The sequence below is a fragment of the Ursus maritimus genome, unplaced genomic scaffold, assembly GCF_017311325.1.
Source record: "Ursus maritimus isolate PB19 unplaced genomic scaffold, ASM1731132v1 scaffold_21, whole genome shotgun sequence".
Lineage (NCBI taxonomy): Eukaryota > Metazoa > Chordata > Mammalia > Carnivora > Ursidae > Ursus > Ursus maritimus.
This window is the reverse complement of record NW_024424564.1, coordinates 12202023-12226431: the sequence shown is the minus strand read 5'-3', so window position 1 is coordinate 12226431 and position 24409 is coordinate 12202023. Positions and strand designations below refer to the sequence as shown.

Genomic DNA, 24409 nt, shown 5'->3' with positions numbered 1-24409 from the left:
CCTGCTCCTTACATTCAAAGACCAGCTTGCGTGACCAACTTTACATCAGTGATATGGATCTGGACTTCAGCAAGTCCATGGAGCCCGGTCTGACCTGAAAAGTACCGAGGGACCCAGTCAAAGCTGTCCTGGGGACAAATTACTACAGGGCTCTCCTGAGGGTTCTGAATAATCTGACATTATTCACCTGTCCTGTGACTGAATTCTGTATACAGGAACTGGATTAGCTTCTTGGGTATTGTTTTCCTGTGGAAGCCAATAAAAAGACTCTGTAAAATCTGCATGGTGATCCTAAATGTTAAGTTCTTACAAAGATCCACAAGGTATTCTAGATACCAATATATGGAATTAGACATTTATTAAGTATTTTCAGAGATGATGGTGACAAGTCCCTGAATTTGAACCAGACTCCAGTGAATGCATCCTGTAATGCTTTTTTCCTTCTTTTAGTCCAGAGTTTATTTGCTTCCATATGAGATGAAAATAGCATGGCCTGGGTAATCTACACGGCAGATATTCACTTAGGACTCGTAAGTGCTTTTCACTGTTGCACATACGAGAAGACTACGACATCATGCCTGCCCTTAAAGGACCTGCCACCTATTGGAAACAATTTTGGAATGGGATAGACAGTATATAACATGATATCAAGTTACTTATAATAAAGCCCCCATCTTGGCCCTGTCTTTTTCTACTCCATTATAAATGACAGTTAAAAAGAAGTAAGGCATGCTCGTTAAATATCCGGAAGACACAAAGCTGGGAGTGAGAAATGAAAAGCTAATATATTGGGGCGCCTGGGTGGCACAGTGGTTAAGCGTCTGCCTTCGGCTCAGGGCGTGATCCCGGCGTTATGGGATCGAGCCCCACATCAGGCTCCTCCGCTAGGAGCCTGCTTCTTCCTCTCCCACTCCCCCTGCTTGTGTTCCCTCTCTTGCTGGCTGTCTCTATCTCCATCAAATAAATAAATAAAATCTTAAAAAAAAAAAAAGAAAAGAAAAGCTAATATATTGAATGATAGAAATACTGGCGATAATAAATAAGAACTTTGTGCTAAAACCAAGTTGAAATTAATAGGAGTGAATGGAAAGTCCTGCATTTAGTTTCAGACATTCAGTAGCTTAAGTACAGGATGAGAGCAAACTGTCATTTTCACACTCAAAAAAGAAAAAAAAATTCCTGCAGACTTTTTCATTAGCCCAAACCTTCACTCACTATCCTAAAATGCTTGCTAGGCCCTGGGCTCCAGGCAGGCACGGTGACATCTTATCATCTGATGTACCTGTAAATGCAGACTCATTGGCCTATAACACGCAGCTCAAAGGAGAAAACATTCCCACTGACTAGCCCTGTCGGGAGTAGACACAACACTCTAAGAAGGTCATCTTTGATAAAACGGCCTACAGAAGAGGGAGACTGGATTGGTGAGTGACCGGGAAACCAAGCTTTATAGAAATATTGAGGGACCACAGGATGTTTAGTCTAGAGAAGAAAAGATTATAGGACTTTGATGGTTGTTTTCCAGCATTTAGAAAGCTATTGTGTGACTACAAGAGGAGCCTTTAGACTTTTTTTTTTTTTTTTGGGTTATTTCAGTCCAACCAATGGAGTGACAGTTAGCAAGGAGCAGATTCATTCTGATCTCCTCAGAAGCTTTCCTGCAACTTTGGGAAAGGCTGCTGCTTATGGTCCCTCACTTCCCCACGGAGCATCCCAGCAGAAACTAGCTGACCATCTGCCTTGTAGACTGCTCCCTTCTGGAAAGGCCGCATCGTGCTGGTGATTGGCATAAATGATCTCTGAGGATCCTTCTGATGCCAGTTCTTTCCAAATGAGGTGGGAAGTAGCCTAATTTCTCCTACACCTCCCTTCAGCCTTCAGACTCACAAGAATTTTGCTAGCCTACAACTAATCAGTTTATTTCCCCATCTTCCCCATCTTTGCTGGCTGGAACACCCTTGAGTTAGTTAACAGAACATCAGAAAAAATATACTCAGAGTAAGAAAATTCACTGCTGACCCATTTAGGGTCCCATGGATATGAAAACTTGGACTATGTCTTTGTTCATTCAGCAGTTGGACACATAAATACCAGTACTCACCAGAAGAGACAAGAAAGGGGAGAGTTTACCTCAAAGTGAGTAAATGGTGAGGGAGCTCATAGAGCAGAGCCCAGGAGATGGAGCACAGGTAAGGCTCCACATTCCGTGGGCAGTTCAAGGGAAGACTAGTGGTTCCCTGAGCTATGTGAGGCCAGCTCCCTGGAGCTGCCCTAGTGTTTACTGTGCCTGGATCTTAAGATTCTCAGTCAAAGCCAGCATCTTTTGCACACCTGCTGTGGTTTTAGGTGGGCCCAGGTGGTACCATCCAGCTAAGAAGAATTGCCACATCCTCAGACTGTCATTTTTGTTGTCAACTTATGACCAAGGAACACATTAGCCAGAAAGTTGTCTTTAATACAACAAAATGTCTAGTTTGGGGAGAAAAGACTGATGAATACTTCTGCCATTATGTTGCTGCCCCCGAAATTTACCTTGAATTTCTTGCCAAATACAGCATTTTGGCATCCTGTCAAGCTGCTTAGTTTAATTTGGAAGGATGAAATCTTACTAACTTAACATCTCTGCTTAGTTGAGAAGGGTGAAGGCTTAGTATCTTAATATCTTATAAGCTTATATTTATAGAGGTTGACAAGTAAATATAGATATAAGGTCAGTCTTAGTTATTACCATTAACCAGAAATCACGTTACAGTGAAACAGTGTATCTTGTTTTTAAGTTGAGTGCTTACATGGTCTAGAAAGAATTATTTTGGATGTTAGCAACAACTGCTAAGGAGAACTGGCTAAAACGTAATTTCAAAATGAGTTGTATGATCACATAGTTATAGAGACTCCTAATAGAGATGCTGTTACTCAGTGAGCACAAGGAATAAGTAACATTTATACCACTGTGGGCGGCTTTGCCAAGTAAATAACCATCATGGTAACGAGCAAAATGTGATACAGCTACTTTATCTATAAAAGTATAAGGAGAAGCAGCCTTCTACTAATCCAGTAACAAAAGGTGCCTCTGAGTAACCAGTGATGATAATGATGGTAACAAAGGGGGGAAAAGCAAGAGCCAATCCCCTTTTCCCCAGCTCATTTAAGTCCCTCCCACTATTGTGTTTAGATACAGACCCAGCATACCCCACCTAAAGACTAAGGCTGTTTCCGTACCACATACTCAGATAGACCCTTTCAGGATAGCTGTTCTTTTCACTTGTGCAATTTTGTTTGGTACACCGACTTCAATTTTAAGCCAAGTGTATAAACCATTTTAACATGAGATGAATGATAAGGTACCTGAGAAGAGACGCTCACACTCCAGGTCCACGAATTCCTTGAACACTCGCCAACAATCCTGTGCACCAGCAATTGTTAGTATCCCACTTTAACAGAGGAGGGACTGAGGCAGAAAAGGTTTTAAGGAACGTGCCCAAGATCCCACAGCTCAGAATTGGTTTACGAGGGATTCCAACTCAGACCCTACCTCGGCCTGGGTGGCTCCAAAGTGGGAGTATTTAATCCATAGGGCAGTACTGTCTCCGCAGTAATGGTATGGAGGTAAAATTAGTCAGGGGTCTAGTGATGACCGGGCACTGTGTTAATCCCTTGATATGCATTAGCATATCGGGCTCACCAGTTGGGTCATTTGGACACAGGTAAGAGGCGTCACAAAAGAATCAGCAGGTCAGCTGTTCTGTGCCTTTGGCATAATAGCCTAGCTTGGTGTGGTGTCTGTGAATGAAGACTGCAGGATGTTAGCAGTAAGAAGTTACTGTCTCCTCTCTTCCTTGCAGGGGTGGAATGGTCCAGACCAGCGAGCAGTATGAATTTGTGCACCATGCCCTGTGCCTGTACGAGAGCAGACTCTCGGCAGAAACTGTCCAGTGATCCTCTGAAGATTTACCAGACCATCGAGCTCTAGGGGTAGTTAACCAGCTACCCACCTGAGGCTTCTAGAAGGAGCTTCCTGCAGCGAAAGGAAAGAGAAGTCCTGAAGCCAGGCTGTGGCACGGATTGTGGAAGACGGCAACAACTACCGATCGCCGGCCCCTGGTGTATATGAATATGCATTTGTAAGCGTCCCCTACGTTATTTTGAAGGTCCTGTGCTGATGGAGGTATGACAGATTTCTCACACGGCTAAGGAGATTTTGTTTTGTCCGTATCGACTATCCGCCACACAGAATGTATGTTATGAAATCCTCGGTGACATATGTCATCCGATGACAACTGAAAGAGCTGCTGAAGAAATTATTATTGTGTGTTTAGATGCTTTCATGTTTGCAAAATCTGTCTTGTGAATGGACTGTCAGCTGTTAAACTGTTCCTGTTTTAAGTGCTATTACCTTTCTCAGTTACCAGAATCTTGCCGTTAAGGTCGCAAGTGATTGATAATGGATTTTTAACAAATAAGTCCTTGTTTTTGAAAAAAAAAAAATCAAAAGCAGTACTATTTTATATGGAAATGTGTCTTGATAATATTACCTATTCGATGTGTATCTATCAGTACCTCCTGTCAATCAATTACAGAGCACAATGATTGTCACTGGGTGTATATGTATTTACTCTCTATTATTGGGCATCGAGGTCGTTTCTGCTCCAGAACTCCAGCCACTGTATTTCTACATTGTGAGTCATTTTACTTTAAAAGGGAAAAACAAATTTGTAGCAACTATGACATATCCAGAATTTTAAATACCTGTCTCTCTTTTACTATGAAGGAATTTTTGAATATTCTGTCTCTCTAGAATCTCTCTCCCAAAAAAAGAAGGCAGATGCCTTTGGGAATGAAGTAACTGGTCCCATTTCCAGAAGTTCTTCAAAAGGACGCTGCCATGGATATTCTTAAATTTCTGGAAGGTTTTAATCCTCAAGAGACAAAGTTTAAAAAAATGCACTCAGCAAACACTAGACGTTCTGCTCAAATATGAATTTTTAATGCAGCTGTGTTGACTTTGTTTCATACTGCCAATAAACTACTCTTAATACTAAGTATTGAATAAAGCATCTACTTTTTTTTTTTCCTATTGGAAAGAAGCTAGTATCTTTTGGGGGAAGCCTGGCGTAGGTAATGAGATGGGTTTAATTGTAGTCTCCACCTCTCCCCAGCAGAGATAACTATCTCGCAATGTGATGTTGTCATCACTTGAGGGATAATGATCTAGAAGTGCCATCATTATGTGGTTTTCCTCAATAGACTCCCAGCATATCATTATACAAGCAGTACATGTTTATGTCTTTCTATCACTTGTCATAGATCCTCATAAATTACATGGCACGGGTTCATTCAGCAGAATCAACATCACCTGAAGAGATGTCATGTTTTAGGAACATTCTATTACCTAAGATTACAATTCCTTTCTTCCCTCTTGAGGTTAAGAAGTCGTCATGTGCCACAGGGATGCAGGAGAAAACTTACAAGTTTTCTTCTACTCCTGGAGGCCAGAATTTTTTCTCCGTAAAAAAAGGAGAGGTAATTATAATCCCTTCTTTCTAAGGAAACAGACAAAAGGACACTGGTGTAAAACTTCCCCAAACAATTCAATAGGAGGAAGTGCTCGTCACTGACTTTTTCCCCCACCATGAAGGCACATTTCCTTCCTAGTCTTTGCTTCTCTTATCTGGGAGATTCCCCCCCCCTCCAAGCAAAGCATGAACAGTTGTTAAGTGGAAAATGGAGGCTGAATTTTACATGGCGATTCTTACCTGCTTGATCTTTGGGGATTCAGGTGAGTGGGCTTGCCTCTCTTGTGGTGTTTCTCCGCCAGCCAGCAGAGGAGTCTCTGTCCTTTGAAAAGTGCCTGAACTGGGGCGGAAATGGAGCCAGGTCTCCATGGCAGTTTAACCAAAGACGAAGAGGAGGAGGAGTAAAAGGAGCCAGCTATGTCCACACCGTTGAGATTTCTCTAAAAGAAAATAAATGGCCTCCTCATGTCCTCCAAATGCCTCGGGCAGCTCCCGAAATGGCATCTTGACAGCACAGAGTGAAGCATCTTGAGGAGAAATTTTGATTATTGTGTAACAGTCTGTGGCATTCTCCATGTTTTTTTCCTTATCAGGTTATAGGTTTGTTTTGTGTGTGTGTTAAAGAAAGAAAGTCTAAGGAGATATAACTACAGGGGGTGAAGAACGGTGGTGTGTTTTATTTGGAAGTTGTTATCTGGAAGGAAGGTCTGAATATTTTTGTGAGAGAGCTGAGCAAATTAAGTAAAAGTTCGGAAAATCATTTCTGAGCCTGAATATTTCACTTTTTAATACTGATGTTTAACAATTGGATGCTTAATTTTTTTTAATATCGAGAAATGCTGATATTTTTTAATCTGTTAGTTATCGAGGGGAGGTTGTAGATATTGTCACAATATAGAGAAATGCTTCTCTCCAGGACTGTAAGAAATGGTGTTGTGATCATCAATACCTTCATTGGTTGCAAATAGCTAAAAAAGTTTAGACGGGTGGGAAAATTTGTTTTGTTTTGGTTTTGTATAAATACATCCAATTTTTAAACTGTATTCAAACTATGCAATTTGTATACAAACACTACAGTGGTAACTTAAGAATCAGAAAAGGGGGGGGGCTTTTTTAGAGTGGGGATGGTGATGAATGATGGAAAGAGTTAAAATGGTTAGATAGGGAATGGGGGTTTTTCATAACTTCAGCATATTTAACTATATGGGTTCAAATATCACACCATATTCTTTGGATGGTTTGTGTCTTTTCCAAGATTGCTTTCATTATTTCAGTGGGGGTGTTTTCTTCCCTGAGCCATGTGAAAGTAAAAGAAAGGGAGCCAAGTATGACATTTTGACATTGTCAGCCTTGGGATTTTAAATCACATGCGTTGATTCTGGGAATATTCACTTGAAACGATAGCAATAACAAAAGATAAGTAAGCCTCATACCGTCATTTGGCTGATTTGTGGGTGGGTTGTTTTGTTTTCTGATGGGCCTTATAATTTGCTACTTAGTACTTTATGAGTATCTCGTCTTCCAGAGGGGTTTCAGATTGTCCATGTCCATAAACAAGAGTGCCTTTCCAAAAATAAGAGAGTGGTCGTGGGTTTGTGTGATGGGACCAGCCAGAACCAGCAGTGGATGTGGACTGAGGATGGAAAACTCCTTCATGTTAAATCTGCTCTGTGCCTGGGCATCTCCAATTCTCGTGGCCCTTCCCTACCAGCTATCTCTACCCACTGCTCCCAGGCACCCCGGTGGACTTGCCATGAGCAGGAAGGGTTCCTTGAGGTGGAAAATACCTCTCTCTTTCTCAAGAAACAAGGCTCCAAGGTAGTGGTCAAGAAGGACAGGAAATACCTCCATAGCTGGATGAAAATAGATATCAACCAGGAGGGAAAACCGGTCAATGGAAGTCTCTGCTTAAAAAAAGGTGAGCTATCCTTTTCAGAATTGATTCTGAATGTTCTTCTGCTCAGTGTTATGCTGTGTTATGTTTGTTTGTTTCACATTAAAGGGATGGCTGCTTACCTCAACACGATGCCTATGGGAGATTCATAAGCTATTGGAAATGGATCGTGGGGTTCCTACTGATGTGGAAAACTTCATTATTCGCATTAAATAAGCCCAACATCTTTCTTTCTACCTCTTACTTTTCCTTCCCTTCTTTCCTTGCCGCTTTTCTTAGTTAAGCAAATATTTCTTGGGTTTCTCTTTTGTACCACACTGTAGGCACTTTGGTTAGATAGCTTTCAATGTAGCAACATAAATCAGGCGTAAGCGCAGCATCATATGTAATGACTCCAGCCAATGATCAGGAAATTATTAATTTCGCTGATGTGGACACTTCTATTCTCTGATTAGGAGGAACTAGTAGATCATCAGAATGGTGTTTGAGAAGACTGGAAAAATGAGAACATACATTGCGCCTTTGCAAATCTCTTGTACTAATGTTTAGAGGTACAAGAGGTCACATACTTTTGAAATGGTAAGGACCAATGTGTAGCCACAGGGTCTTCTAATTTGTTGCCCATTAATGGATATAATCTAGATGACAGATACAAGTAAAAACTTCTACACATGTACAGAAATTCCTGGTGCAGGGGCGCCTGGGTGGCTCTGTCGTTAAGCATCTGCCTTTGGCCCAGGGCATGATCCCAGGGTCCTGGGATCGAGCCCCGCATCGGGCTCCCTGCTCTGCTGGGAACCTGCTTCTTCCTCTCCCACACCCCCTGCTTCGGTTCGCTCTCTTGCTGGCTGTCTCTCTCTCTGTCAAATAAATAAATAAAATCTTTTAAAAGAAAAAAGAAAAAAAGAAAAAGAAATTCCTGGTGCAGCACACAGTTCAGTCCCGTGCTGGGGATTTTATTTGTGGATACAGCTTAATTTTCTTTTTTCTCCAAGCACGGAGCCTGATGCGGGTCCCAAGACCCTGAGATCATGACCTGAGCCAAAATCAAGAGTCTGACGCTTAACCAACTGAGCCTCCCAGGCGCTGCTTAATTCTCTATTTTACTTAATCATTTTACTGCTTATTAACTCCTGCAGTAGAGACTTGCTTTAGGAAGTCATGAAAGATAAAACTAATAGAATCATTATATATTAGGTACAAGCGGACCTTACAAATCACTGGAGATATTATCAAGAAATGAAGCCCATCATTGAGGAGACTGAAATTTACAGAGTTCAAGTGAATTATCCCAGATTAACTGGTGGCAGAGGTCTGATTAGAACCCAAATTTCTTAATTCCTTGTCCAGTATACATTCCATCATAGAGTGTTTTCCAAATGCTTAACCACAGAATTTTGCCCAATTGACTACATAAGCTTCTCCTGGGGGAGGGAAGGAACTCATTGCCATCATTTCTTCTCTCCTACCACCTTCAAGATTCAGTTTCAAGAAATTTGGGCTAATACCTGATTTTTTTTTTAAAGTTCCCGAGATAATTTTGATCCATAACCCCACTTGGGGATCAGCATTCACTGTACTTTTACATCTTTTTATTAGGTGTTTATTTTTGCGGCTTACAGGAGTCTTTTCACCATGCTGATCCTTGGACAGTTTTCTATCACTCATTCATTTCATAAACAAAATAAGTACTTAATTAGATGCTAGCTGAATGCAGTGGCTCTTCTTCAATAGAAGTTGACTATACAGTCCTGAGCTTATAAAACTTCTGACTATGAGAAGAAGATAAAAATTATAAAAGTCAGTTAGATAATTCAACTTTATCAGAGAATATACTGCACATAACACCAATTTGTACATTTCCTTTCCTATAGTTCATTGAGCAAGGCCTGTCCCAAACAATACAGAAACATTATAAATATTCCTGTTGTACCATTAAGCAGAAGTGAGATTCTTTCTTAGTCCCCCAAATAGAACCTTATTTAGCAGAAAGTTTCATTGGAACTTTTAAAAAGTGGATATAGATCAGCAAAGAGTTACTCAAGATAGAAGATAATTAATGGAAAAAATGATTTCCTTTGACCTCCATGCAGAACATGTCCAATGATGGACTTTACTTCAAAAGTAAGTGGATGAAATAGACCATTTACAGTTAACCTCTGAACGTGCCATATCCAAAGCATGCCCAACAATGTGGGCTGGAAGAAAAATGGACTTCTAGAAAAAAGCAGGATGAAATTCTGCACAATTGTGGTACAAAAAAAAATCTTATATTTGAACACACATGTATAATATGTAGTTTGTTTTAACACAATTATAAGCTAACAGATGTTTTTCTGGTCTATGTCAAACTTAACCATTGATCAAAGATACAGAATGATAATAGTTGACCCGTAGCATGAAATCTCATTGATTTGCTAGAGAATCCATAGTGAAAAATTAAATGGCATTCAGATGTTTTCAATGAATGGCTCCAAATGTCCGTTTTTAAAGAGTTGATAACTAAATATGATAATCTGGTAGCACAATTATATATATTGTTGGGCTCCCTGCTCAGTGGGGAGCCTGCTTCTCCCTTTTCCTTTAACGCCTCCCCCGCCAGTGCTCACTCTCTCTCACGCTCCATCTCAAATAAATAAATAAAATCATAAAAAAAGAAAAATCAACATTTTATAATCAACTTATAAAACTAGACCCTTACTGTTATTATTCTGAGTCATAAGAGCAATAATAAAAACATTGTCTCCAAAATGGTAACATAACTGGCTAAAAATAGAAAAAACTCATTCTCTCTCTCTATTCTTTTGTCAATCAGGTGCCAGATATCCAGCTCTTTGGAAACAATTTTGCCTTTAGCAATGTGTCAATAAAACAAAAAGGTGACTGACAGACTTTCTCAATTTTTCCTCATACATATTCGTGTTACATTGTACAGCTACGTCCATGGAGTCACTGTATTCAGAATATAATTTTTAGAAATCCCTTGTATATAATTTCAGAGTCTTATTCTATAGATTAACACAAACCAGTTATCAATAATGCATAAAGAATAAGGAAAAAACAAATTCTGTTCTATTCAATAATATTACAATTTTATATAATCACACATTTAATTTTTTGAAAAAGATTATTACTTTAGGAATAAAAATGCATTCTGAGTGCATTTGACAAACTCTTTAAAACATAGTCATTTTAAATCTTCTTGATGGAAGGTGCAGAATTCCAGCCATCACTTGGATACTTTTTTCCAAAGGACGCCAAGTCTCCCTACTTATAAACAGTTAGATGGCTATCTAAAATAGTTACTTTCCGGGCACCTGCGTGGCTTAGTCCGTTAAGCGTCAGACTCTTGATTTGGCTCAGGTCATGATCTCAGGGTCCTGAGATCCAGCCCTGAGTTGGGCTCCCTGCTCAGGGGGAAGTCTGCTTGTCTCCCTCTCCCTCTGCCCTTCCCCCTGGACTCTCTCTCTCTCAAATAAATAAAATAGTTACTTTCACTCACGTGTTTCTTACTGTATGGAGACTAACATTGTATGTAGGATGTTGGTTAACCAATCAACACGTCCTTAGCATTTACTATACATTCACTCATTCAAATCTTGTATTTACCTAAGGGCAGGAAAATTTTTGCAGACATAGTTTCAAATGTCCCTACCATGAGTGAGCTAGTGAAATCACTTAAAGAGATTTCGCTGCTGAAACCATGTTGCTGTCAGACTTGCTCTAACTGCTGATTAAAGTAATTGTTTAATTGTAGTTACGTGGATCAGGGAATAAAATGCGTAAGTGCTGTAATAGGTCGGCAATCATATATACTCTTGGGAGAAAGGGTTTTAATAGAAGCTGCTTCCTTTAGTGATTGGTGGGGATGCTTGTAAATATAGAAAGCAGAAGGGGAAAAACAAAACAAAACAAACCACAGTGTCTTTTCTACATACAGACTCTACTTTGACCAAATTGGCTGTCATAGCCGTGTTAGGGTTTGTTTTCTCCTTGCATGATTATAAAAACATGGGCCTTGCAATTGACCATTGATTTATGTGATCATTGGAAATCATATGATCATTGATTACTAATCTATGATATATGTGATCATTAAAAAATATCTAGCACATCCAGACCCCCCCCCCCCCCCCCGCCATTTTCAGCCTGTGACACGTCAATGAATTCATCAGGGCGCACCCCTGGCTGCATCTGACTTTCATGAGCTCTGGGCTCTTATGTCTTTGTGGATCCCTCCCTCCATTAAAATAAATTAATTAATTAAATAATTTAATTGATTTTCATGGGCCTCCAAATCCTCCTTTTTTCCTATTTCGTGAACAAAAAATCTTAAGCAAACATTTTCTTTAACTCTGAAAGTTCTTTTTTTTTTTAATTTTCAAGAAAATTAAATGATTTTGTAGGCCCTATGATATCGTGGGCCTTAGGCACTGTGCCAATTGTGTCTAGTGGACAAATCTGAATTATTCACACACTATCCATCTCTCCTTTTCCTGACCCTGGTAAAGTAGCACCTGCTTCAGCATCCCTCTCCCACAGCCTGGTAGTGATGAATTTAAAAGCCATTCTTCCTTCTCCAGCCAGCTGAGTTTCCTTCTACCCACCATCTAATATACATACATGTCCCAGAAGAAAACATGGGACGTTAGGATACACCAGGCACATCTTCCTAGTGCAACTCATAGTGTAGTAGTTGAGTAATACTTGGCTTTTCAAAAGTATTGCTTTAATTAGGTTTCATTTTTTTTTATTTAAATTTTTTCCTGTGCTCTGCTTTGATGTTTTCCTATGCCTTGTAAATGTTCATTTGTTAATTTTACTTCCTTTATTTCTAACCTTGGATCTTTTTTAAGTCTATAAAGTATTTTTTGAATACTCTAATAGTCAATGAAATTTTAATGATTTATTTGTTGTCTCCCACCGTTTGCAAATTCTCCATCTTTGATATCTCTTTTCACAAACTTTTCACCTTGTAGTTTACTTTCTCAAATTTTAGATATGTACCCTTTTTGCTTTATGTACCCTATATTTTATTGATTACATTTTCTGAAGTGTTATTCTTTTTACCATTTCTAGAAATTATTTAGACTATTATAATTGACATCCCTTTCACTTCATGCTTATTCTAGCCCAATCTTGTTTAATATAGTTAATGTATAATATATATACATAAATCATCCTTTTTCTAAGGTATCTTCTGTTTCATTTGCTGTATCTTTTCTGCATTATTTCCCTGCTTTTAAAAGGCATAGTATATTTGGCATCTTCCTACGGAAAAGCAAGTCCCAATATAGTTGAAATTTTCTATCTCCAAAATGAGTTCTGTTCAAGTTATTCTGTTTTCAACATGCTTGAAAGTTATTTGTGTCATTTAAGGGAGGGGAACTGACAAATTGGGTATTTTTTATCATCATACAAAAATCACATTTCTATTATTGATCACATCTGAGCTAATTCATAGATAATAAACTAAAATGTGTGTTGCTTTTTAAAAATATATTTTCAGAATATGGTCCTATTATGGTACAGTCATTGCAAATCATCTTACAGATGAGCTATTTACAACTTACGTGCTAAAATCTTTTAAATTGGACCCAGGATGGTGTCCCTTATCTTGAATTGTGTTCTAAGAGGAATTATGTATAATGTGGAAACAATGTGGTAGCAGTGGTACAATAAAGCTTTTTAAAAATAGCTTCAATATATTGTTCCATTGTGTAAGAACTTTTCCTTGCATGTGTCAAAACACATCTTGCTCTTTCATGAACTGTAAAATGTATATACCTTTATAAAGAACATCAGAAGAATTTACAGATACCAAAACATCCAAAGATCTACTATTTTTAATATAATTTCATAACACCCATTTCAACAGAGTTCAGGAGATGAAAAGATTAACATATTTTGATTGCCTTATGTATTTCTGTAATGGATTTCCTCTCCTCCCATTTACCTTAAAATCCTTCAATACCCATGTAAAGAATGATTAGAATTCAGTTTGGCTCATATTATGTATATGGATAAAACCTTATAGTTAGAGAGATATTACAATCACTGAGAAATTTAGACATGCAGGGGCTGGGTCCCCCACCAAACCTCCTAGTGAAAGGCCAACACTTCAAGATTCTTTTTTTTTTTTAAAGATTTTATTTATTTATTCGACAGAGGGAGAGACAGCCAGCGAGAGAGGGAACACAAGCAGGGGGAGTGGGAGAGGAAGAAGCAGGCTCATAGCAGAGGAGCCTGATGTGGGGCTCGATCCCACAACGCCGGGATCACGCCCTGAGCCGAAGGCAGACGCTTAACCGCTGTGCCACCCAGGCGCCCCAACACTTCAATATTCTAAGCAGCTCCAGAGGGGATTCTGATGCCTACCGGAGTTTGCAGACCACTGCTTTAAGATGCACAACATTTGGAAATTGAATGTTAAAACTAAAGGTTCTTTCCTGCTTCTTAAATAGCACAAGTTAAAAACACAGTCACAAAATGAAGGGGTACTGGCCTTGGATATTCTGTTGGTTCTTTCTTTGGAAAACAGGTAGTGGCCTAAAATGGAAAATGAACTTGTATCATTTGGAGAGTTTTAAAAATACATTTAGAAGGTTAATTAAAGACAATTACAGAAGACTGAAGTTTTTTCCATAAGATGTTTCAAAGCTACATGTAATGGTAATAAGCTATGTTATTCACAGAAGAAATTCCAAGGGGGTTTTGATCATTTATCTAATTTTGGGAGAGTCTGTTTCATCCATTGAATTAATCATGTAAGCTGACTAATAAAAAAAAGTTCTTAGGATAAGAACTTACCAACTGCTCCTCAGTGAAGAAGAGTAAGCATAGGTTGACATGTTAAGACACATAATTACATGCTACGTATTTGGAAGCTTGTTTTTGTCCTAACCCATCATTAAATTTTTTTTTTGAGGGTCTGAAAGCTAAAATCGTCATAAGTGGTAGTCAACTCAGAGGATCAGTGTTGGCCAAAGCCCAAAATAACCAAAATACTAATCGCCACATACAGAAATTTTTACATCCCAACAACAGGCAAATGTCTGCTTGAAAGAACATTCTAGTGCCTAATTCAATTAAGACTGCAAAATTAAGACTGCTTCTTAGAGTTTATCATAAAGGAATATTGCTAATAGAACCAGTAGGTTTGTCATGTAGAAAACATCCCAGGGATAAATAAATCTGGTCTATGTTCAGAGCGGTGACATGGGCACAATAGCAGTGGAAGTGGCACAAGATTCAGAAGGAAAAAACAAACAGAAACTAGCGAGAATGTCCAAAAATCTATCAGTCTAGGTCTAGTAGATGTACAGGTAGGGTTGTCAGAATACAGAACATTCAATTACATTTGAATTTCAGATAAATGACAATTTTTTAGGATATGTATATTCCCAATAAAATATTTCATATGTAATATAACCTTTGCAATATTTTATATTTGAGCTATGCTAAATATTCTGAATTATTAATTCTTTATCTGAAACTCCAATTTAACTGGGCATCATGTATTTTTATTTGCTAAATCTGGCAACCCCATGTACAGGGTTTGTATGACCTTCCACGTCTCAAGGGAAGGATGCTTGCTAGTCATGATTATTTCAGGAAGCTTTAAGAGAACTGCTGATGTTTACATCTTCCTTAATTTTAAAAATACTTTTTCTGTTTTCATCCTCTTTTTGTGCCTTACTCCCTCTTCTTTATAGACATTATCATATAAAATATTTCAGTTGAAATTGGAATGGAAATAAATGAGATTCAAAGGAGGGCTCAATAAGGTGGACCAGAACAGGGAAAAGGCAAACATTAATAGCCTCTTCAGGGGACCCTCACCAGCACATAGTAGTTGCTTAAGAAATGGTTGTGGGGTGCCTGGAGCGTCCGACTCTTGGTTTCGGCTCAGGTCATGATCTCAGGGTCCTGAGATGAAGCCCTGGATCAGCTCTGTGCTTAGGGCAAAGTCTGCTTGAGATTCTCTCTCTCCCTCTCCCTCTGCCCCTCCCCCATGCCCTCTAGCTCTCTCTCTAAAATAAATCTTTAAAAGAAGAAGAAGAAATAGTTGGTTGAATAAACCACTAAAGGAGTAATGAAAAATAAAATCTTTTTTTCTGCCAGTTTGTAAACCAGAAAATTTTCAAAGTTATAGTTATCTAGTTGGGCAAGATTTTATATCCCAGGAAACTCTGACACATAATGGAGTTGATAGGAGCATCTAAACATACTACCTCAGCCCATAATTTACAGACCTTTCCAATGCTTCGTATTATACAGTTGTTCTCTAGGTCTCGTTATACAAAATGTGGTCCAACGACCATCAGCACCAGCGCTGGCATCTCCCGAGGGCTTGGGAGGAGTGTGGGCTCTGACAATCTTCACTGAATCAGGATTCGTGTGGTTAGCAAGATCCCCAACAGATGGAGAGCATGTTTAATAATTATGGCTAGGTGAACCTAATTCATAAATCAATTATTTTCAAATATGGGCAATTCAGCCTTGCAAAATAAAGCTATCAATTAATCCCACCAGCTCATAAGTTATAAATCAATTGACTGTCCTTCCAGAAGCCAGGGAGCTTAGAAACTAGAACGGTCCCAGGATCTGGTACTCACACAATTAGGATTAGAAACAGTTTACACTGTGGTAAAAGAAAGTCATTGCTTTCCTGGGAGTCATCAGTCTTCATGACGAAGTTAGGTAAGTTGTTAGCTGTGATTCTCAACCTGGTATTTTGTTTAATGACCCCTTTGAGAAGTTGAATGAAAGCTATGGAAGTTCCCCACAGGAAAAAAAAAAAGTATACATGGACATATATTCAGGACTGGGCAGGAAGTTTTTCGAGATTCATGGACCCCGTGAAGCCAATTCCGTGACTCCCTCAGTGCTCATACAGTAAATTTAATTCTGTCTTCTACACAGAGCTGGGGATTTCTGGTAGCAGTTTCCACAACTCCCCTGACCCTATGTTATTAATAGATGGATAGAGGATGGGTGGATTGAACAGGGCAAATGAACATTGTCACAGTCCAAAACGTTTGATTTTTCATATACCTGAAATTCATCCACATGCTTGTTAAGAAAGATGTCTTCTTCTTCTAAAGTCAAATTGCTTTTATGTGAGGAATCCACAAAACATGAAGGTAATTTTAGTAACTGTCCTTTCTTTACCTCAGCTGGCCTGGGAGCAGAAGTTTCAGTAAGGAGCACTAGAAACACGGCTCCACCCCAAATCCCCACTACTTTAAATGCAGTTCCAGATAGCCCGGAACACCTTATTAGGAACACCACGGAGGCCTTCACCAGAAGTACAACAGAACACTCCAGCCACGACAGCAGACAGAGACAGCACCCCAATCTGCAGCTGACTGGAATTACAGAGACACCTTGGGTCCCCTGGACTCTTCGGCCCTTCTCCAGCACCACGGAACAGGTAAGGGGAGAATGGGTGTGGGGTGTGACTTGTAAGGGTCTCAGAAAGCCCGTTGCTTGAAAAGATTCTCTCTGCTGGCAATGCCACAACTCAAGGGGGTGATTAGGTCCTCTGTGTCCTAGCTGCTAATGATGCACGAATGCATTTTGTGTGATGAAAAATCTTTAGGATAGAACTAAAAGTTGGTAAAGATAATTAGGCTGCGATGTCAAAACCATACTCCTGCAGGTTGGCCACATTTCTGAACCAAAGTCAGGGGTCACAGTCTTAGGCATAACCTAAAAACAGGAAATAGAAATCGACATCAGTACCTTGCAAATTCCCCTGCACCTAGGTCACAATTGTTTATGCTCAGAAGAGAGTGGAAAGAGTCACAAAGCAAGGGAAGGTTCAGGAATCTATGATTGATTTGTGAATATGGTCAAATAAGCTAAATCACATACCAATTCCACATGGCAGCCACAAAAGGACAGATGGGTCCAATGTCTGGGGGGCAGCGATGGTGCGGTCGTAGAGTCTGCTCACAGAGTATCTCGGTTTGCAGTGTTCATCCTTTCAGTCCTGCTTACCACTCGGGGTTCTAGGCCACCGTTTGGGGCAACAGTGTCATTCCCGAAGTGTGATTTGCAAAGGCAAATAAGAAACGCTCTTTCATTTGGTAGTTTTCTAATAAACAAACCAAATACTTGAAAGAAAGTAGAAGCCCAACACCATGCGTATGACTTAACGCCCATTTTAGGGCTTTGCTTTCTTCTGCGTTGTGCAGGATTTGCTATTGCATATGGTTCCTGGCTAGTAGGCACATACGTCGTCATTAATCACAAAGCAAACATAACCCACATTGAGTAACCTGTGGAACTTTGTTTTTATCTCCACTTTTCCTTTACTATAAATCTTCCCTGCACACTGCCTCTGAATAGAATTTAGGAAGGCCTCATGACTTTTCTGGATGCTCTTTATATGACTTTAAAACCCAACACTCACTCTCAACCCATTAACAAAGATAATTCATTTCAGGAAGTAACCCAAACTCTGAATTCAATGTAAATGTTAGCTTTTCCTCTCCTGTCACTCATCCTTTTGGGCTTGAAGTAGGGAAAGGGAACTTGTCCAAAATCTCCCATTTCACACCTAGCTTTTTACCCACTTCTAGTTTGATCATTACGGTTTCAGACCTGTCTGGGCTTGGAAAGTAAGGAGGGAAGACAGGAAATGAGAGCAGGAGAGCTGGTACTTGAGGTTGCCATCATGAATCCGCATGGTACTCTCCCTAAATCTCCAACTCCTGAGCCCTTCTAGTCATGGATGTCAGTGAGACTCGCCACTTATTTTGAAATTGAATGCTTCTTGGTGGAGCACCTTCTATTTAGGCTGAATGTGTCTCAGCCAAAATGTCATTCTAACATCAGTTTCTCAGAGTATTCACTTACACCTGGGAATATATATATATAGATAAATACAGATATATAAATTTTTTCACAACTAATACACAAAAATGAAGTATATATTTTAAGTATATAGCATATATTATATACATATATATCAGTACAGAAAAACAATTAAGCACAGCTTGTACTGATATATATATATATATATGTCTCATATGCTATACTGGTACCTATATGAAGTATGTCAAATAAGCAACATGCTGAATAAAAACTATAACAGAAACATATCTGCCTGAACACTGAAGGACTGCCTTTTAGCAAAACTGTTTTCCCATTTTTGCTCACATTTGACCATTGTGAAACAAACACAGACAGCGCTCCCAGAGGTGGCCAGGCTCCACTGGGATGAGTCAAGGACACGCAGCTCCAGAGCTGTGGTGCAGGCACACTAGCCCTTGGGCCAACCCAGCGCTGTGCAAGAGAGCTCACATGACCCAGTGCCAGAGTTGGATTTACAGGGTCAGATCATGGTAAATACAGAGCAGGGTGTGTTTTGGGTTTTAGTTTCTTAGTCTTTTTCTAAGGTGAAATCCACTGCAATGTTTATGAGCTCCCAGATGTGGCACCAGAATGACTACATATCAAGTAGTCATCAAGTCATGACTCATGTCCCAGTTTTTTCTTGAAGCTCAGGCAAAATCTTAACTATGTCTTGGGAAGCTGAGTGTGTAAAAGCTATGCTCCTTCCAAAGGCAGTTTCTAAAAGTGCAGTTTCCATGACCTGAATGCTTTAGTCAAGGCATCTCTGCTAGATCATCATTTGATTTAGCTGGAGCATTTACTCTCTAACAGTCAATTATGAGTAGCTGTAGTTAGACATTTGGAAAGGAAAAGTCACTTGGAAGGTAAAACGCCTGTCCTTTGAAAGTAATTTTGAAAGGTGTTCTCGTGATACCTAGAAGAGCATAAGAAAGAAATAAAATCATTCCACTTAATTGCTTGGAATTTGGTAGAAAGAAATTCTTTGTGTGTCAGTTTGGTTTTTTTTTTAATCAGATAACACCGGTCTGTGATGATTTGGGATTACTTAGTACAACTGGGCTGTGAGTTGAGATGGTCTGTTATCAGGTGATGACAGGAAAAATCCAAACGTGAGCATAGGAACTGTATTTATTCAACTTTGCATCTCCAGCTTCTGAACATAGTGCTTAATACATTGTGAAGTTTTGTAGGAAGGTAAAGAAAGGTGTAGAATGGAGTGAAGCAAAATGAAGGGGGGAGTGGAATGTCATGAAGTGCAGGGCAGTGGAATGAAGAGGAATGGAGTGAAATGGAATGGAATGGAGAAGAGTAAAATGAAGTGGAATGGTGAGGAGTGGAGTGGAGTGGAGTAGAGCAGAGCTCAGAGAAATCAAATGGGGAGAATGTAATGGAGTGCTGGGAAAATGAGTTGATTGAAGTGGTATGGAAGTGGTGATATTGTTGACCACTTGGGTAGCAAATGACCCATCTACCATCAGTGTTTAGGTACGATGGTCGTGTTGAATGGCCATGCATTTTTTTTATTGCCTTAGTGTTTTAAAGTTTGTGTGTATCTAGGGTTTAATATGTCTAATATATAATAATATAGTGTTTCATTCAGGGGCTAATCCTCTAGTTCCTTTTTCTCCCTTCTAATTTCCCCCATTTCATCTCTTAATCACCCCTCAACTCCCCCCAAAAAAAATTATAAGAGAAGAAAGGGGAAGAGACATTGATGACTGTTCAATTTAATACCTTAGGAAAATGTTCATCAAGTCAACAAACATTTCTTGAGGACCTAACTAGCGTCCGAACAGAGTGTTGAGAACTCAGTCTTTGAGGTCAAACCTCCTGACTCTGCCTCTTACTAGCTCGTGACCTGGCAAATTACTTAAACTCTCTAAGCCTCAGTTTCCTCATCTATAAAATGGAACCTCTACCTCCGAGGGCTGTTGCAAGGATGGGGAGAGATAATGCATGTAAAATGCTTACTACAGCACTTGGTCCTTAGTACACATTTAGGAAATAACAGCTGTTATTGCTACCTTTCACTGAGACACAAAGATAAACAACAAAAGTGTTGCCCTGAAGGAGCTCACTGTCTGCTGTGCTGTTGAGGGAAATAGAAATATACACAGGCTATCATGGAATACAAAATCAAGGTTCCTAACTGGTGTGAAGATTTCAGGAAATATCTTCTGGCAAAAGGAATATCTGAACTAAGCCTAAAAGAGAATAGAGTAACCTAAAAAGAGTTAGAGGAGTGGGAAGGAGAGAGGTGAAGGAGCTGGGATGGGGTGGAATGGAGAGTTAGAAAGTGATTTCAATTCTTACCTAAAATTCACATTTTAAAGAAACTTGGGGATTTTATCACTTTAATCTAATCATCTATTCTGTATTCATTTATTTTGTGCCTTCTATTTGCCTGACATTATGGGGGATGTGAGAATAAATAATAAAATCATAACACAAGGTGGTCAAAATCATTGCATGGAGGACCATCACTCTGCTAAGAATGTAGAAAAGACTTCAACAGTATAAGAGCCCTGTCATCATTGTCCCGTGCACAGAAATGGAATGTATATTGATGAAGATCTCAAATGCATGTTTTCAAATGGAGTCTTCATCCAGAAATAGTCACTAGTTCCTACTTGTTATATTAATTAGTGACACTATTAAATTATCTGTCATTCCTTTGGTTCCCATCACGTGTAGCCACGAGGTAGAATGTAGAACACTTAACCTGAAATAGAAATCTACAGAAGAAAGAATAAGAACTGAAATACTAAGATTTTATGCTTGGAAATGCTATGTATGTCATGACTACTGATTACTGTTTGTGCAGCGACCATAGTGTTCTAAATCCACAATCAAAGGATGAATGGGGGGGGGGTCGTCTGGGTAGCGCAGTTGTTAAGCGTCTGCCTTGGGCTCAGGGCGTGATCCCGGCGTTCCGAGATCAAGTCCCACATTGGGCTCCTCCGCTATGAGCCTGCTTCTTCCTCTCCCACTCCCCCTGCTTGTGTTCCCTCTCTCGCTGCCTGTCTCTCTGTCACATAAATAAATAAAATCTTAAAAAAAAAAAAAAAAAAAAAGGATGAATTGGGGTTGGAACATGGGACTGGGAATGGGGTTGGAGATGACACAAAACACTTCCAAAGCGAAAGTGGCATGTATTTGTGTCTTTCCATTTCATCAATAGTCTCTCTGAGTTAGTTCACTCTCTGAGGAGAGAAGCATGAAGAGACACTGCACAGTATCTATGAAGAAGAGAATCTAGGAGATGAAAATAATACCTAATGACAGTTTACTTTTTCTCATGATTTTGTTGATTAGTTGGGCGGTTCCTCTGGTGGTCTCACCTGAGCTCACTCTTGCAGGTGCATTTAGCTTGGAGGGTAAGCTGAGCTGGAAGGTTCACAGTAGCCTCTCGCATGACTAGCAGGTGGTGCTGGCTGCAGGATGGGGCATCTCCGTTCTTCTCCACGTGGCCTCTCTTCCTCTACGAGGCTACCCCGCCTTCTTTACATGATGGTTTGGGGAGTTCTGCAAGGAGACAAAGGTGGAAGCTACAAGGTTCTAGAATCACATATCACTTTTGCCACATTCTATTGATCAATGCGGCCGGGTCAGATTTGAAGGTAGGGAAAATAGACCTCACATTTTGATGGGAAGAGCTACAAAGTCACATGGCAAAGGGCCCCACCTATTGGGTGGGAGGAAACTGTAGCCATTAAATAATCTATCATGGTATTTATTATTGTTGTTGTTATCGTTATTATTATTATTATTTTGCAGATGCCCAGCTTAAGTTTAAAGAGGTTAAGGACTTGCCCGAGGTCAAATGATTAGAAAACAGCAGAGCAAGAAGAGCACACACACACACACACACACACACACACACACCTGCACAGCTGCTCACCTTAGGCTTTTACCTAGAGCTCCTGTTAATGAAGGTAAATGCCAAGGAGGACATAATTTGAAACAATTACTAGTAATGCTCCTGCAAAGTTGTGCTAGTTGACTCTTTGGGAGAAGATTTTCCCTACTTTTCTCTTTTGCCCTCATTCCTCAGATCCTCACCTCCCAGTGTGAGGGGTCTGCGTTTGGAGGCTGTAGGCTTGGGTCAGTACGTGGCTTCAAAACTAACTCTCGCTCCCTCACCCTGGACACGAATTAAATCATCTAACACCAGTCATGTGCTCAGTAGTGCTGGAACCCCCTGTGTGGTTACTGTTAGCTATTGTTGTTATCCTTACCATGATGATAGTATTATGTAGTTGTGTGTGTCTTTACAAGGACAAAGTTGATAAAACCAGAAGCTTGTCCACCAGATGAATTAGGAAATATCTAGATCAGTTGTTCTCAAAGGACGGGCTCCAGACCCAGAACTTAGACCTACTGATTCACAAACTCTGGGTGTAGCGCCCAGCAATCCGTGTTCTAACAAGTCCTCCAAGTCACACAGATGCACTTGAAGTTTAAGAACCAAATTAAAAAAATGTTCCCGGTTGGTTTAGATTCTGCTAAAGATCCATGAATCTTGTTTGGAGGCACTCCTCCTCCTTCCCCTCCCCACCCTGCCGGCCCTGGCCTGGGAGAGGGATCGCGTTTCCTCCGTTCATGAATAGCCATTGTGCTGCGGCTGGGGCCTGAACTGTTCTGTGCTTCCTTCCATTGGGCCTTCAAAGAGATCACAGCCCACTGTGAGCCTCCAAATAAGTAACGAGGCAAATGCAGAAAATCCCCACCTCCTCTTACCTCCCTCCCGTCTGGGGTAACCTCCTTTATTGTGTTACTGAAAGTATAGAGGGGAGGTGTCCTGCTGCCACCACTATTCTGTGGCAGGAACTAAAGAGAGGACAATACTCCCCCTTTACTGAGGCAAATACCTAGAGGGAAAAGTGAAAGATGTAGAAACCCCCCCCCCACAAAAACCCACAAAGAAACTGAAAGACAAAAACAGAAAACCAGTCATCCCCTAATCATTCCTTATGAACAAGGACTCTTAGACTGTCTAGTGGGTTTGGGACACGGTACCAGGAGATTCTGAGACTGCTGACGGGGCAGAAAGGCCTCTCTAGGACTAGCGTCTTGTGGAAGGGATGTGTTCCTAAGGCCCTAATTTATAATTAGCATCATTCAAGCCTAATTCTGACAGAGAGCTGTAGTTTCCTTAGTTGGCCAGCTAAAGCGGATTGCCATGTGCCAATAGCATAATATGGTCTATAATTTACTTGAATTTAAAGCCCTCCAGCTTTAAAATCTCAAGGATTTTTCTTTTCTCTGCTTTTCTTTCTGTTATGATTTGCATTACTTTCTATTTTGTGTGCAGAAAGAACTATGTTCACATTTTGTCACAATATAAATCATGTGCGCATAAAAATGCAACCATGAAACAGACCATGTGCATCGAAATGGGCTCCTTAACACGCCAGGATTTCTCTGGCACATTGGTTTCCCTGAGCAGATAAGGGCTGATGCAGTGGGGAAAATAGCAAAGAAGGGGGGACATGATATCAAAGGAGAAAGGAGGATGTGCTAATTGACCTAGGAAGTCTGTGGCTCTCAGCCCTGGCCTTACATATATCAGAATCACCTGGGAGAAGTTTTAAAGATACAGGTTCTAAAATTCTGCCTCCGTCCTACTGAATCAGCACTTACTAACACAGGACCTCAGCACCTAGGGTGTAAAAATCTCCCCATTGATTGTAATACGCGATTAGGTTTTCAATCCCTTGGAGAATATTTGAATAATCAGCTTGTTAGAACAAACACTGACCCAAGAGAAGAGGCAAAGTCCTGCTGGAGAGGTATAATCCGAATCCAATTGCAAGGAAATATTCAACAAATGCAAATGGAGGACAATACTATAGAAAAACTGACCTACATCATTCAAAAAGGTCAATGTCATAAGGATCATTTGAAAGGGCTGCAGAGTTGTTCCAGATTAAAGAAGATTAAGAGACTTGACAATGAAATGCAATACAGGATCCTAGGCTGGATCCTTACTGGAGAAAACAAACAAACAAACAACCCCAAACGCTAAAAAGGACATTATCGAGACAATTAACAAAACTGAAATATGGACTGTGGATTAAAGCATTATAACAGTTTTGAATTTCCCGAATTTGATAACTTCACTGAGACTACATAC

At 40.0% G+C, this 24409-nt stretch overlaps 2 protein-coding genes across 7 annotated transcripts in view; both read left to right on the top strand.

Moving 5' to 3' along the window:
* PTPRR (protein tyrosine phosphatase receptor type R) overlaps window positions 1–5040 on the top strand; it is a 122826-nt gene extending 117786 nt beyond the window's left edge. For 2 of the 3 annotated variants that reach the window (XM_040637262.1, XM_008684295.2), the window contains one exon: window positions 3843–5040. In XM_040637262.1, coding sequence (XP_040493196.1) covers window positions 3843–3936 — 94 coding nt within the window. In that variant the 3' untranslated portion in view covers window positions 3937–5040. Of the gene's footprint in view, window positions 1–2072; window positions 2480–3842 lie in introns of those variants that run through there. The other variant, XM_008684294.2, reaches the window with a different exon arrangement.
* A 653-nt stretch (window positions 5041–5693) lies between these two features.
* PTPRB (protein tyrosine phosphatase receptor type B) overlaps window positions 5694–24409 on the top strand; it is a 107497-nt gene continuing 88781 nt past the window's right edge. For all 4 annotated transcript variants that reach the window (XM_008684290.2, XM_008684289.2, XM_008684288.2 and 1 more), the window contains exons 1-3: window positions 5694–5776; window positions 7039–7431; window positions 16587–16843. In XM_008684290.2, coding sequence (XP_008682512.2) covers window positions 5722–5776; window positions 7039–7431; window positions 16587–16843 — 705 coding nt within the window. In that variant the 5' untranslated portion in view covers window positions 5694–5721. The remainder of the gene's footprint in view (window positions 5777–7038; window positions 7432–16586; window positions 16844–24409) is intronic.